This window comes from Pseudophryne corroboree, chromosome 6 (genome assembly GCF_028390025.1).
Source record: "Pseudophryne corroboree isolate aPseCor3 chromosome 6, aPseCor3.hap2, whole genome shotgun sequence".
Classification (NCBI taxonomy): domain Eukaryota; kingdom Metazoa; phylum Chordata; class Amphibia; order Anura; family Myobatrachidae; genus Pseudophryne; species Pseudophryne corroboree.
The window spans coordinates 40677302-40690423 of record NC_086449.1 but is presented as its reverse complement, the minus strand read 5'-3'; the positions used below and the strand labels follow the sequence as shown (position 1 = coordinate 40690423).

At 50.3% G+C, this 13122-nt stretch overlaps 1 protein-coding gene across 1 annotated transcript in view; it reads right to left on the bottom strand.

Moving 5' to 3' along the window:
- Positions 1-13122, bottom strand: part of GPC2 (glypican 2) — a 131832-nt gene that overhangs the window by 3729 nt on the left and 114981 nt on the right. The window contains exons 8-11 of the mRNA XM_063930902.1: positions 8097-8227; positions 709-843; positions 490-626; positions 33-208 (exon numbers count right to left, since the gene is read on the bottom strand). Of these exons, the coding sequence (XP_063786972.1) occupies positions 33-208; positions 490-626; positions 709-843; positions 8097-8227 (579 nt within the window). The remainder of the gene's footprint in view (positions 1-32; positions 209-489; positions 627-708; positions 844-8096; positions 8228-13122) is intronic.

Genomic DNA, 13122 nt, shown 5'->3' with positions numbered 1-13122 from the left:
CAGAGGGAAGGAGCATGCATGTGGTCACTTACAGGCGTCCTGGGTGTCGCTGTCCTTTCCGCTGTAGGCCGCCCGCAGTTTACTCCTCACCACGCGAAGCTGTAGGCCCAGCTGACGGGTTCTGGGGTCGGAAGGCGACATCGGAAGCTCCACCTCCGGGTTATTTATCTGATTCACCAGTCCATCCCCTGTCACCTGCGGAAGGTACCTGGGAGATAACGGGAATAAAACACAACAAAAAAATGTTTAGAAAACAGGAATCCATCTGGTAAGTAGTTGTCTTGTCGACATTCATCGTGTTGACAAGCAGGGTGTGGACCCTGGAACTCCGACACTGGGAGATCGACAAGCGACTTTGTTCTAGACAAGGGCGTGCGCTACGTAAGCCTTGCCCATTCTGCGAGTGCAATCCATGATGGGCTCCCGATCCCGCCACTTCAGCTATATCTTTTGCGTAACTCGTGCCGTGACCTCCTTGTCATTACTCACCGCCCTCGGGTCTGTCCGTTCCAGCACTTCTCCTGATTGCTGAGTCCAGCCGAGACCCTGTGGTCAGAGCAGAGGGACAGAGGGAGGAGCTTCCAGAGGCCGCGCAGTGGGCGGAGCTTGGACACCACCTCCGACACCTATTAGGAAGTAATTGTTGTATGAGGGAGAGGAACACACACATACAGGAATGCCATATTTCCCCCTGTACTCCGCACTCACCAATCTGTCTATGTTGGTACCAGCCGCCGACGTCGGCTTCTCCTCGTTGCTGTAAACTCTAAACTTCCTCTTGGGGTCTTCCTGGGGGGAGCGCCTGGCGCGAGCTGGAGGCGGGGTACCGCAGGACTGGAAAATCTGTTTAAGGACACCTATGTCAATTTTACTGTATACTACAGGCCTAAGCAGCTTGTGGCAGATGCGAGGACATGCTGGGACATGTAGTCTCACAGCAGCAGAGAAGCCCTAGGCTGTCTTTTTGTGAGCGACAGATTTATCTATAACCCTGCGCCAAATCTGTGTGTAACCACGGCCCTCACAGCGATCCGAGCAGGAAACCGGCGCAAAGGGAAAAATATAGCGTTACCCATAGAAACCCATCATTGAATTGTCTTCAGAAGATCGATGTATTAAATAGTAAGGTGTGGGCGCACTCTAGTGGACACTTATGAGACAACACTCAACCAATACTGTGCATCTAAATCAAGATTACAGTTACAGGTAACGGAATAATCAGCTGTTACGAGAGATTTCCATTTCATATAACTGTAATTTAAGGGCCTTTGCGCACCCCCTCCTTCCATCCCCTGGGGTTCACCTGTGGCTATGAGAGTAATACCCCTTTCACATTGCCAAAATAACCTGGGTTATTCCCGAGGTATTGCAGTCTGGACCCGCGTGTGAAAGCACCAAAGTCAATAAACCGGGCTAACTGACCCGGTATTTCAACCCGGGTTAAAAGAAGGGTTATTCCCGGGTGGGACCTGGGTTATTGTGCAAGTAAAAGCTACAGACACGGGATATTCAATCAGGGTGTGGGAAAATAGTGCTGATTGGCTGCTTCCATGTCAGCTGACTGAGGCCTGCACACAGAGTGCCCTCCTTTTCTTTCCTGTATAGTAACCTCATCATTGTGAGCCAAGAAAGTCCAAAGTAGGAATACGGTGAAATGCGTAAGTAAACTATGCCCAGGTTATGTAACCGACAGTTCCCATCCGACTACATATTCAAAGCAAAATTTTGATTGGTTAGAAAGTAAGGAATATTTCTGCTGCGGGGTACACTGGGCTCCACAAGGAATGGACAATGGGGTGTAGAGTAGGATCTTGATCCGAGGCACCAACAGGCTCAAAGCTTTGACTGTTCCCAGAATGCATAGCGCCGCCTCCTATATCACCCCGCCTCCCTGCACAGGATCTCAGTTTTGTAGTTGGTGCTGCAGTAGCAGGCACTTAACAGAGGGGCTGCTCCAGGCAGCCCTAAGAAGAGCTTTTTTTCTGAGGAAAAAAGTGAAGACTTCAAGGGCAGCAGCAGTGTTACATGTCAGTGGACATTCACGGCTGCAGCTCCGGCTCTCCCCAGCGGCGCTGTACACTCCCGAGCCCTGGTTGCCGGGTAACTACAGCAGGAGGCTCCGGTTTTCTTCTTGTCAGGCACACACCTTGGGGGCTCTCCGGGATCGCGTGGCCGCGCTTCGGGAGGTGGTAAGTGGGTCCCGCTTGCAGGACCCGGTCTTTATCGCGATCCGGCGCGGTCAGTGGGAGGCGGGCCGCGCGCGCTGGCGGTGGACACTGTGGCAGTACAGGCAATCCCACTAGATCACCAGGGCATGGGACAGGTCAGGTTTTCTCTATAAACCGTTTTATTAGAGCCCGCAGTACCCGGTGGTTTTGCCAGTAGGGGGATAGAGCTTGGACCTGAAGCCCCTCCCCCAGCCCCAGGGCGCCATTTTCTGCAAATGTTCCCGCCCTGGAGCTGCATATCTGTCTCTCCCTCACTACCTGTCAATGTCTGCGGCGCCATTATCCCTCAGCTCACTGTTCCTGGGAATGCCTGGGCAAATCCTCCTATGTAAAGCCGCCTGGTTGCCAGTGCTGTGCCTTTACAAGACACTTAAGTATTCTACCTGCCTTTTTAGTCAGTGCTAGTAAGAAAGAGTGCATTTAGTCAGGGGTTCCTAGTACAATTACCCTGTGATATACATCCAGTTCTTACTGTGTACTGTTATATCTGTTGTTATATAGCTGTGTAAGCTAGTCCAATGCCGTATTATTGTTAGTAATAACCTCTGCATTGTACAAACTGTGACTATTTGTGTGTGCATTTGATAGCTGAGTGGTGTCCATTTCGTGTCTTTCACTCAACCTGCTATCCCTATATTCTATAACCTGAGGGGGCTTGGTGCGTCAGGTTTTATCTGATATAGGATTTTCACAAAGATATACTGTATTTACGTATTTTTCTCTGTGATTTAGTCACCATATCTCTCCTTTATCTCTGCTGGTGCTGATTACACTGCACAGGGGTTTGGGCTAGAGGTATTGTGCTGCTGACAAATTGTACGGTGTTACCGGATACTGCAAGTTATATCATGACTGCTTCTGAGGGTAACGGTTCTGAGGCTGAACACACTGTTGGTGTTGCTGAAGCCGCAGATACCTATGAGGAGAATATAGCAGCTTTGGGCTCTGGTTCTGCGGGCTCCTTGCCCCCCAATGGGACGGTGGCAACGGGGGCAAATAATGACCCGCCGTGGGCCGCTTTTTCCACGCTTCTGCATATGCTAGTTCATAAACTAACACCCCCTATGGGACCCCCAATGCCGGTACAACCGTTTGTGGTCCATGCAGCTAACCCACCATGGGCGGACGATTTATCTGCTCAATTAAAGAAGTTGAACCAGTCCCTGACTACTAAAAAGTTTGACCGTCGCTCGCCTACGTCCAAGGGGTCTTCTAAGCGAGCGCTTGTCTCCTCACAATCCACTGCTGTCACTGACACCTCGTCGGATGAAGACGGCACTTACACTGACCCCACAGGTTCTGACTCAGATACGGCTGATGGGGAGGGTGGTTCACATGTGGAGGCTATTAAATTAATTTTACAGATTACGGATGATCCCGAGCCATCCGTTCCTCCTAAGAAACCAGATAGGTTCAAGCGTCAGAAGGTGATTAAACAAGTTTTACCTCACTCTGACCACCTAATTGATATACGTCAGGAACCCTGGGAAAACCCGGGTACGAAGTTTGTGCCTCAAAAGAAGATGCTGGCTCGCTATCCCCTCGCTAAGAATCTAAGAATTGGGAAACACCTCCTCCAGTGGACTCACATGTGGCTAGGATGGTGGTTTCCTCAGCTCTACCGGTCACCACCGTCACGTCTCTAAAAGAGCCTACGGATAAACGTGTGGAGGGTTGTCTTAAAGCGATTTACACCCTCTCGGGTGCTGCACAAAGGCCCACTATTGCAGCTACTTGGGCTGCAGAGGCCATTGAAGCATGGGCCTTGGAGTTAGATGCTGAAATCTCCTCTGACCATGCTAGACAATGCTTGTCTTATATTGTCACAGCTTCTCGTTATATTAAAGAGGCGGCTTCTGATGCCGGTATCCTGGCAGCCAAGGCCTCTACTACGTCGGTCCTGGCTCGCAGGATATTGTGGCTGAGATCCTGGTCTGTGGATCTGGACTCTAGAAAAACCCTGGAGGTACTCCCTTTTAAGGGAGATATTCTGTTTGGGGAGGACTTGAATAAGATAGTGGCTGACTTGGCTACTGCCAAAACTGCCTGTCTGCCAAGTACTGCTCCTTCGGCGTCGAAGGCTAAAGGTACTTTTTTTCGCCCATTTCGTCCTTCAGGTAAAGCAAAAGGTCAGGCGTACAACAAGCAGGCCCGCACTTCCAAACCTGGTAAGCCTAAGCCCAAAAGAGCCTGGGCGGCCCGTCAGCCAGCTTCCAAGACAGATAAGCCTGCCGCATGACGGGGCGGGCCTCCCTCTGGGGGATCCCAGGGTGGGGTGCAGGCTTCTAGGGTATACCCAGGAATGGTTGAAGACCGCTTCAGATGCCTGGGTACGGGAAGTTGTCACTCGAGGTTACGCCATAGCCTTCAAAAACCGACCCCCTCATCGATTTTGCCAGACAGATGTCCCGTTGGACAAGACGCAGGCAAACACTCTACATTCGGTGGTACAGACCCTCCTGGATACAGGTGTCGTAGTACAGGTGCCCCTTGCTCAGAGGGGTCAGGGGTACTATTCTCCACTGTTTCTAGTCCTGAAACCGAATAGGTCCTCCCGGCCCATTCTCAACCTCAAGGCATTGAACAGGTTTGTGAAGGTTTCCAAGTTCCGGATGGAAACCCTTCGCTCTATAGTTCTGGCCTTGGAACCTGGGGACTTCATGGTCTCCCTGGATATACAGGATGCTTACCTGCATATTCCTATAGCAGTGTCTCATCAGCAATACCTGAGATTTGCGATTGGCAACTGCCATTACCAGTTTCGGGCGTTACCTTTTGGTTTAACAACGGCTCCGCGAGTCTTTACAAAAGTCATGGCGGTAATGACGGTGGTACTCCGTCGTCAAGGGGTCAGGATACTGCCGTATTTGGACGACTTGTTAATCCTGGCAAATTCCCCAGAACTTCTCCTGCGTCATCTAGATGTGACGGTCCAGTTTCTGCAAGCCCACGGGTGGCTCATCAACTGGAAGAAGTCATCAGTGATCCCTGCTCAGAGCATGGTGCATCTGGGAGCACTATTGGACACTCACAACCAGCGGTTGTTTCTGTCTCAGGAGAAAGTCCTGAAACTTCAGGACAGGATTCATTGCTTCCTATCTCGTCTGCAAGTGTCGATACATTCGGCAATGCAGGTGCTGGGCCTCATGGTGTCAGCATTCGACATGGTGGAGTACGCTCAATTTCACTCTCGTCCTCTCCAGAGGCTGATTCTAGCCAAATGGGACGGCCTGCCTCACCGGATCCGGTCTCAAATGATCTCATTGACTCCGGAGGTTCGTCTGTCGCTGCTCTGGTGACTCCGGGACCAACAACTGTGCAGGGGCCGTCCCTTCTGGATATCCAACTGGGTCCTGTTGACGACAGTTGCCAGTCTAAGAGGTTGGGGCGTGGTGCTGGAGCAACACTCCCTTCAGGGGCGGTGGACCAAGGAGGAGTCCCTCCTCTCGATCAATATTCTGGAGTTGCGGGAGGTCTTCAATGCCTTGAACCTAGCCCAGCATTTAATTCAGGACCGTCCTGTTCAAGTACAGTCGGACAATGCCACCACAGTGGCTTACATAAATCATCAAGGCGGCACTCGAAGCCGCCTAGCAATGAAGGAAGTCTCACGGATTCTACAGTGGGCAGAACGCCATCTACCGGCCATATCGGCAATATTCATTCCGGGAGTCCTGAATTGGGAAGCGGACTTTCTCAGTCGTCAGGACGTACATGCCGGCGAGTGGGGCCTCCATCCAGAAGTATTTCAACTCCTAGTGGAAAAGTGGGGCCTTCCAGACGTAGATCTGATGGCGTCTTGACACAATCACAAGGTTCCGGTCTTCGGAGCAAGGACAAGGGATCCTCAAGCAGCATTCGTGGATGCGCTGGTGGTACCGTGGAGGTTTCGGCTGCCGTACGTGTTCCCTCCGGTGTCACTCCTGCCCAGGGTAATTCGGAAGTTCAAGCAAGAAAAAGGAATTCTGCTTCTCATAGCTCCAGCGTGGCCCAGACGGCACTGGTTCTCAGACCTGCAAGGCCTATCGTCAGAGCATCCAATTCTACTTCCACAACGCCCAGACCTCCTCGTTCAGGGCCCCTGTGTCTACCAGGACCTAGCCCGGCTGTCTTTGACAGCATGGCTCTTGAAGCTTCCGTCTTAAGGGCTAAAGGGTTTTCTGAGGTGGTCATTCAAACTATGTTGCAGGCCCGGAAACCAGCTTCGGCTCGGATTTACTATAGGGTCTGGCATTCTTACTTTGTTTGGTGCGCATCTAACGATTATGACGCTTCCAAGTTTAGTATAGCCAAGTTGTTGTCTTTTCTTCAGCAGGGCCTGGACTTAGGCCGCGTCTGGCCTCCCTCAAGGTTCAAATATCTGCCTTGTCGGTGTGGTTTCAGAGAAAAATTGCGACCGTACCTGATGTGCATACCTTTACTCAGGGCGTGTTGCGTATCCAGCCTCCCTATGTCCCGCCTGTGGCTCCTTGGGACTTGTCGGTGCTTTTGGAGGCATTACAAGAGTCTCCGTTTGAACCTCTTGGTTCAGCTGACCTAAAGTGGCTTTCCCTTAAGGTGGTGTTTCTGCTGGCTATTGCTTCAGCTAGACGTGTATCAGATTTGGGTGCTTTGTCCTGTAGTTCCCCATATCTGATTTTTCACCGTGACCGGGAGGTTCTTAGGACTCGTCCAGGCTATCTACCTAAGGTGGTTTCTTCATTCCACCTTAACCAGAAGATTGTAGTTCCGGCACTTGTTTCTCCTGATCTGTCCCCCAAAGAGCGGTCTTTGGATGTGGTACGGGCTCTCCGTATCTATGTGAAGAGAACTGCTCCTATTAGGAAATCTGATTCTCTTTTTGTTGTGTTTGGGTTTCACAAACGTGGCTGGCCTGCTCACAAGCAAACTCTGGCCAGATGGATTAGAATGGTGATTGCATATGCTTATGTGAAGGCTGGTCTCTCTGCTCCTGATCACATTAAGGCCCATTCTACTCGGTCTGTTGGACCTTCTTGGGCGGCCCAACGTGGTGCGACCCTTGAACAATTGTGCAATGCGGCTACGTGGTCCTCTGTGAACACGTTCATAAGGTTCTATGCCTTCGATACTGCTGCTTCCCAAGATGCTTCCTTTGGACGCCGGGTTCTTATTCCCGCTACAGTGCGTCCCCTCCCATAAGGAACTGCTTTAGGACATCCCCATTGTCCATTCCTTGTGGAGCCCAGTGTACCCCGCAGCAGAAAACAAGTTTTATGGTAAGAACTTACCTTTGTTAAAACTCTTTCTGCGAGGTACACTGGGCTCCACAAGGCGCCCACCCTGACGCACTTAGCTTCTTTGGGTTGGTATGGCATTAGCCGCTGACACGTCTCCTGTCGTGAGAATGCGGTGTTGTGGCTACTAACCGTTGTCGTCTCTTTTCCTGCTACTGCATTGGACTGGTTAACTAAAAACTGAGATCCTGTGCAGGGAGGCGGGGTGATATAGGAGGCGGCGCTATGCATTCTGGGAACGGTCAAAGCTTTGAGCCTGTTGGTGCCTCGGATCAAGATCCTACTCTACACACCCCATTGTCCATTCCTTGTGGAGCCCAGTGTAACTCGCAGAAAGAGTTTTAACAAAGGTAAGTTCTTACCATAAAACTCGTTTTCTTACAAGGAAAATACATCTTTGATTTAATACACGTGCATTAAATATACGCACTGACATTCCAGCCTAGGGATCCATAGAGTAAAAGTGGATTTCAGATGATCCAGCTGCTGTGATCCAGAATTACTGCATAAACCTAATCAAAGCCTAGTATTAAAACTCTGCCCTCTTGTGGTGGGCTAAACTAACAGCAGGGTCTTTTTGTTCCCATATTCATGATACGTATTGCATAAATACCTGTGCAGTGAGCTGTACGCTCTCTTCCTGCAGCGTCATTATCGCCTCCGATATCTTGACTGCGATGGACTCAGTGGCCAGTTCCACGTTGAAAGGTCCAGTCAGGCGCTCAGCCACCTCCTGCAGTCCATCTGCAAGGGGATATAACAGTTTATTAGTGGATGACCCTCAACGACCAGCAAGGAAAGGAGAGGTGGCATCAGCGCAGGCATGTGAAACACTCCACTGAGTCAGGTAGAACGCACAACCTCAGGTAAGTAATGTTCTGTATTACTGCTTAGACATCAAGATCTCCACCCAAAACGGAATGCTCAGTGGCAGCTGTACTTTTCCTGTAAATTGAACCTTCAGACAACACACATTGCAGGGAGCAAAGCAAAAATAAGATTTTACTTACCGGTAAATCTATTTCTCGTAGTCCGTAGTGGATGCTGGGGACTCCGTAAGGACCATGGGGAATAGACGGGCTCCGCAGGAGACATGGGCACTTTAAGAAAGAATTTAGATTCTGGTGTGCTCTGGCTCCTCCCTCTATGTCCCTCCTCCAGACCTCAGTTAGAGAAACTGTGCCCGGAAGAGCTGACATTACAAGGAAAGGATTTTGGAATCCAGGGTAAGACTCATACCAGCCACACCAATCACACCGTATAACTTGTGATAACTTTACCCAGTCAACAGTATGAACAACAACAGAGCATCAGTACAACCCTGATGCAACTATAACATAACCCTTATTTAAGCAATAACTATATACATGTATTGCAGAAGAAATCCGCACTTGGGACGGGCGCCCAGCATCCACTACGGACTACGAGAAATAGATTTACCGGTGAGTAAAATCTTATTTTCTCTAACGTCCTAGTGGATGCTGGGGACTCCGTAAGGACCATGGGGATTATACCAAAGCTCACAAACGGGCGGGAGAGTGCGGATGACTCTGCAGCACTGATTGAGCAAACACAAGGTCCTCCTCAGGGTATCAAACTTGTAGAATTTTGCAAAAGTGTTTGAACCTGACCAAGTAGCCGCTCGGCACAGCTGTAATTCCGAGACCCCTCGGGCAGCCGCCCAAGAAGAGCCCACCTTCCTAGTGGAATGGGCCTTAACCGATTTAGGCAGCGGCAATCCAGCCGCAGAATGAGCCTGCTGAATCGTGTTACAGATCCAGCGAGCAATAGTTTGCTTTGAAGCAGGCGCCCCAAGCTTGTTGGAAGCATACAGGATAAACAAAGATTCTGTTTTCCTGACCCTAGCCGTTCTGGCTACATAAACCTTCAAAGCCCTGACCACATCAAGTAACTCGGAATCCTTCAAGTCAGTAGTAGCCACAGGCACCACAATAGGTTGGTTTATATGAAAGGATGAAACCACTTTCGGCAGAAATTGTGGGCGGGTCCGCAATTCTGCTCTATCCGCATGGAAAACCAGATAAGGGCTTTTATGTGACAAAGCCGCCAATTCTGACACACGCCTAGCCGAAGCCAAGGCTAGTAGCATAACCACCTTCCACGTGAGATATTTCAATTCCACCGTTTTGAGTGGTTCAAACCAGTGTGATTTCAGGAAACTCAACACCACGTTAAGATCCCAAGGTGCCACTGGAGGCACAAAAGGGGGCTGAATATGCAGCACTCCCTTTACAAACGTCTGAACTTCAGGCAGAGAAGCCAGTTCTTTTTGAAAGAAAATGGATAGGGACGAAATCTGGACCTTAATGGAACCCAATTTTAGGCCCAAAGTCACTCCCGACTGTAGGAAGTGAAGGAAACATCCCAGCTGGAATTCCTCCGTAGGGGCATTCCTGGCCTCACACCAAGCAACATATTTTCGCCATATACGGTGATAATGTTGAGCCATCACGTCCTTCCTAGCCTTTATCAGCGTAGGAATGACCTCATCCGGAATGCCTTTTTCTGCTAGGATCCGGCGTTCAACCGCCATGCCGTCAAACGCAGCCGCGGTAAGTCTTGGAACAGACAGGGCCCCTGTTGTAACAGGTCCTGTCTTAGAGGCAGAGGCCACGGGTCCTCTGTGAGCATTTCTTGCAGATCTGGATACCAAGTCCTTCTTGGCCAATCCGGAACAATGAGTATTGTTCTCACTCCTCTTTTTCTAATGATTCTCAGCACCTTGGGTATGAGAGGAAGAGGAGGAAATACATAGACCGACTGGAACACCCACGGCATCACCAGTGCGTCCACAGCTATCGCCTGAGGGTCTCTTGACCTGGCGCAATACCTCTGTAGCTTTTTGTTGAGGCGGGATGCCATCATGTCCACCTGTGGCAGTTCCCACCGACTTGCAATCTGCGTGAAGACTTCTTGATTAAGTCCCCACTCTCCCGGGTGGAGGTCGTGCCTGCTGAGGAAGTCTGCTTCCCAGTTGTCCACTCCCGGAATGAACACTGCTGACAGTGCGCTTACGTGATTATCCGCCCAGCGAAGAATTCTGGTGGCTTCTACCATCACCACCCTGCTCCTTGTGCCGCCTTGGCGGTTTACATGAGCCACTGTGGTGATGTTGTCTGACTGAATCAGAACCGGTTGGTCGCGAAGCAGGGACTCCGCTTGACGTAGGGCGTTGTATATGGCCCTTAGTTCCAGGATGTTGATGTGAAGGCAAGTCTCCTGACTTGACCACAGACCTTGGAAATTTTTTCCCTGTGTGACTGCCCCCCACCCTCGGAGGCTTGCATCCGTGGTCACCAGGACCCAGTCCTGAATGCCGAATCTGCGGCCCTCCAGAAGGTGAGCACTCTGCAGCCACCACAGGAGAGACACCCTGGCCCTGGGGGATAGGGTGATTAACCGATGCATCTGAAGATGTGATCTGGACCATTTGTCCAGTAGATCCCATTGAAAGGTCCTCGCATGGAACCTGCCGAAGGGAATGGCCTCGTATGATGCCACCATCTTTCCCAGGACTCGCGTGCAGTGATGCACCGACACCTGTTTTGGTTTTAATAGGTTTCTGACCAGTGTCATGAGTTCCTCAGCTTTCTCCATCGGGAGATAAACCCTCTTCTGGTCTGTGTCCAGAATCATGCCCAGGAAAGGCAGACGAGTCGTAGGAATCAACTGCGACTTTGGAATATTCAGAATCCAGACGTGTTGTCGCAACACTTCCAGAGAGCGTGCTACGCTGATCAGCAACTGCTCTCTTGACCTCGCTTTTATGAGGAGATCGTTCAAGTATGGGATAATGGTGACCCCTTGCTTCCACAGGAGTACCATCATTTCCGCCATTACCTTGGTAAATATTCTCGGTGCCGTGAAATTGGTAATGACAATCCTGTACCACAAATCTGAGGTATGCCTGATGAGGTGGGTAAATGGGGACATGAAGGTATGCATCCTTTATGTCCAGAGACACCATAAAATCCCCCCTTCCAGGCTTGCGATGACCGCTCTGAGCGATTCCATCTTGAACTTGAACCTTTTCAGGTATATGTTCAGGGATTTTAAATTCAATATGGGTCTGACCGAACCATCCGGTTTCGGTACCACAAACATGGTCGAATAATAACCCTTTCCTTGTTGAAGGAGGGGAACCTTGACCACCACCTGTTGAAGATACAATTTGTGAATTGCAGTTAACACTATTTCCCTCTCTAAGGAGGAAGCTGGCAGGGCCGATTTGAGATATCGGTGAGGGGGCATCTCTTCGAATTCCAGCTTGTATCCCTGAGACAAAATCTCTATTGCCCAGGGATCCAACTGGGAGTGAACCCACTTGTGGCTGAAATTTCGGAGACGCGCCCCCACGGGGCCTAGCTCCGCCTGTGGAGCCCCAGCATCATGCGGTGGATTTAGTGGAAGCCGGGGAGGACTTCTGTTCCTGGGAACTAGCTGCGTTGTGCAGCTTCCTTCCACTGCCCCTGCCTCTGGCAAGAAAGGACGCACCTCGGACTTTCTTGCCTTTTTGTGATCGAAAGGACTGCATTTGGTAATACGGTGCTTTCTTAGGTTGTGAGGAAACATATGGCAAAAAATTTGACTTTCCAGCAGTAGCTGTGGAGACCAGGTCCGAGAGACCCTCCCCAAACAATTCCTCACCTTTGTAAGGTAAAACCTCCATGTGCCTTTTTGAGTCGGCATCACCTGTCCATTGCCGAGTCCACAGGACCCTTCTGGCAGAAATCGACATAGCATTTATTCTAGAGCCCAGTAGACTAATGTCTCTTTGAGCATCTCTCATATATAGGACAGCGTCTTTTATATGCCCCAGGGTCATTAATATAGTATCCTTGTCTAAGGTATCAAGTTCCTCAGACAGGGTGTCCGTCCATGCTGCTACAGCACTACACACCCAGGCCGACGCGATCGCTGGCCTCAGTAAGGTACCTGAATGTGTATAAATGGACTTCAGGGTACCCTCTTGCTTTCTATCTGCAGCATCTTTTAGGGTGGCCGTATCCTGTGACGGCAGGGCTACCCTCTTGGATAAGCGTGTTAAAGCTTTGTCCACCCTAGGGGAGGATTACCAGCGTAACCTGTCCGTTGGCGGGAAAGGATACGCCATAAGCATCCGTTTGGAAATCTGCAGTTTATCTGGAGATTCCCAAGCCTTTTCACATAACTCATTTAGCTCGTGTGAAGGGGGAAAGGTCACCACCTGCCTTTTTTCCCCGTACATATGAACCCTCTTGTCAGGGACTGGGGTTTCCTCTGTGATGTGCAACACATCCTTAATTGCTATAATCATATAACGGATGGATTTGGCCAATTTAGGCTGTAACTTTGCATCATCGTAATCGACACTGGAGTCAGAATCCATGTCGGTATCTGTGTCAACAATTTGGGATAGTGGGTGCTTCTGAGACCCTGACGGCCTCTGCGACATAGGATCAGGCATGGGCTGAGACCCTGACTGTCCTAAGGCTTCAGCTTTATCCAACCTTTTATGCAAGGAATTAACATTATCATTTAAAACCTTCCATATATCCATCCAATCAGGTGTCGGTGCCGTCGGCGGAGACACCACATTCATTTGCTCCCGCTCTGTTCCCACATAGCCTTCCTCGTCA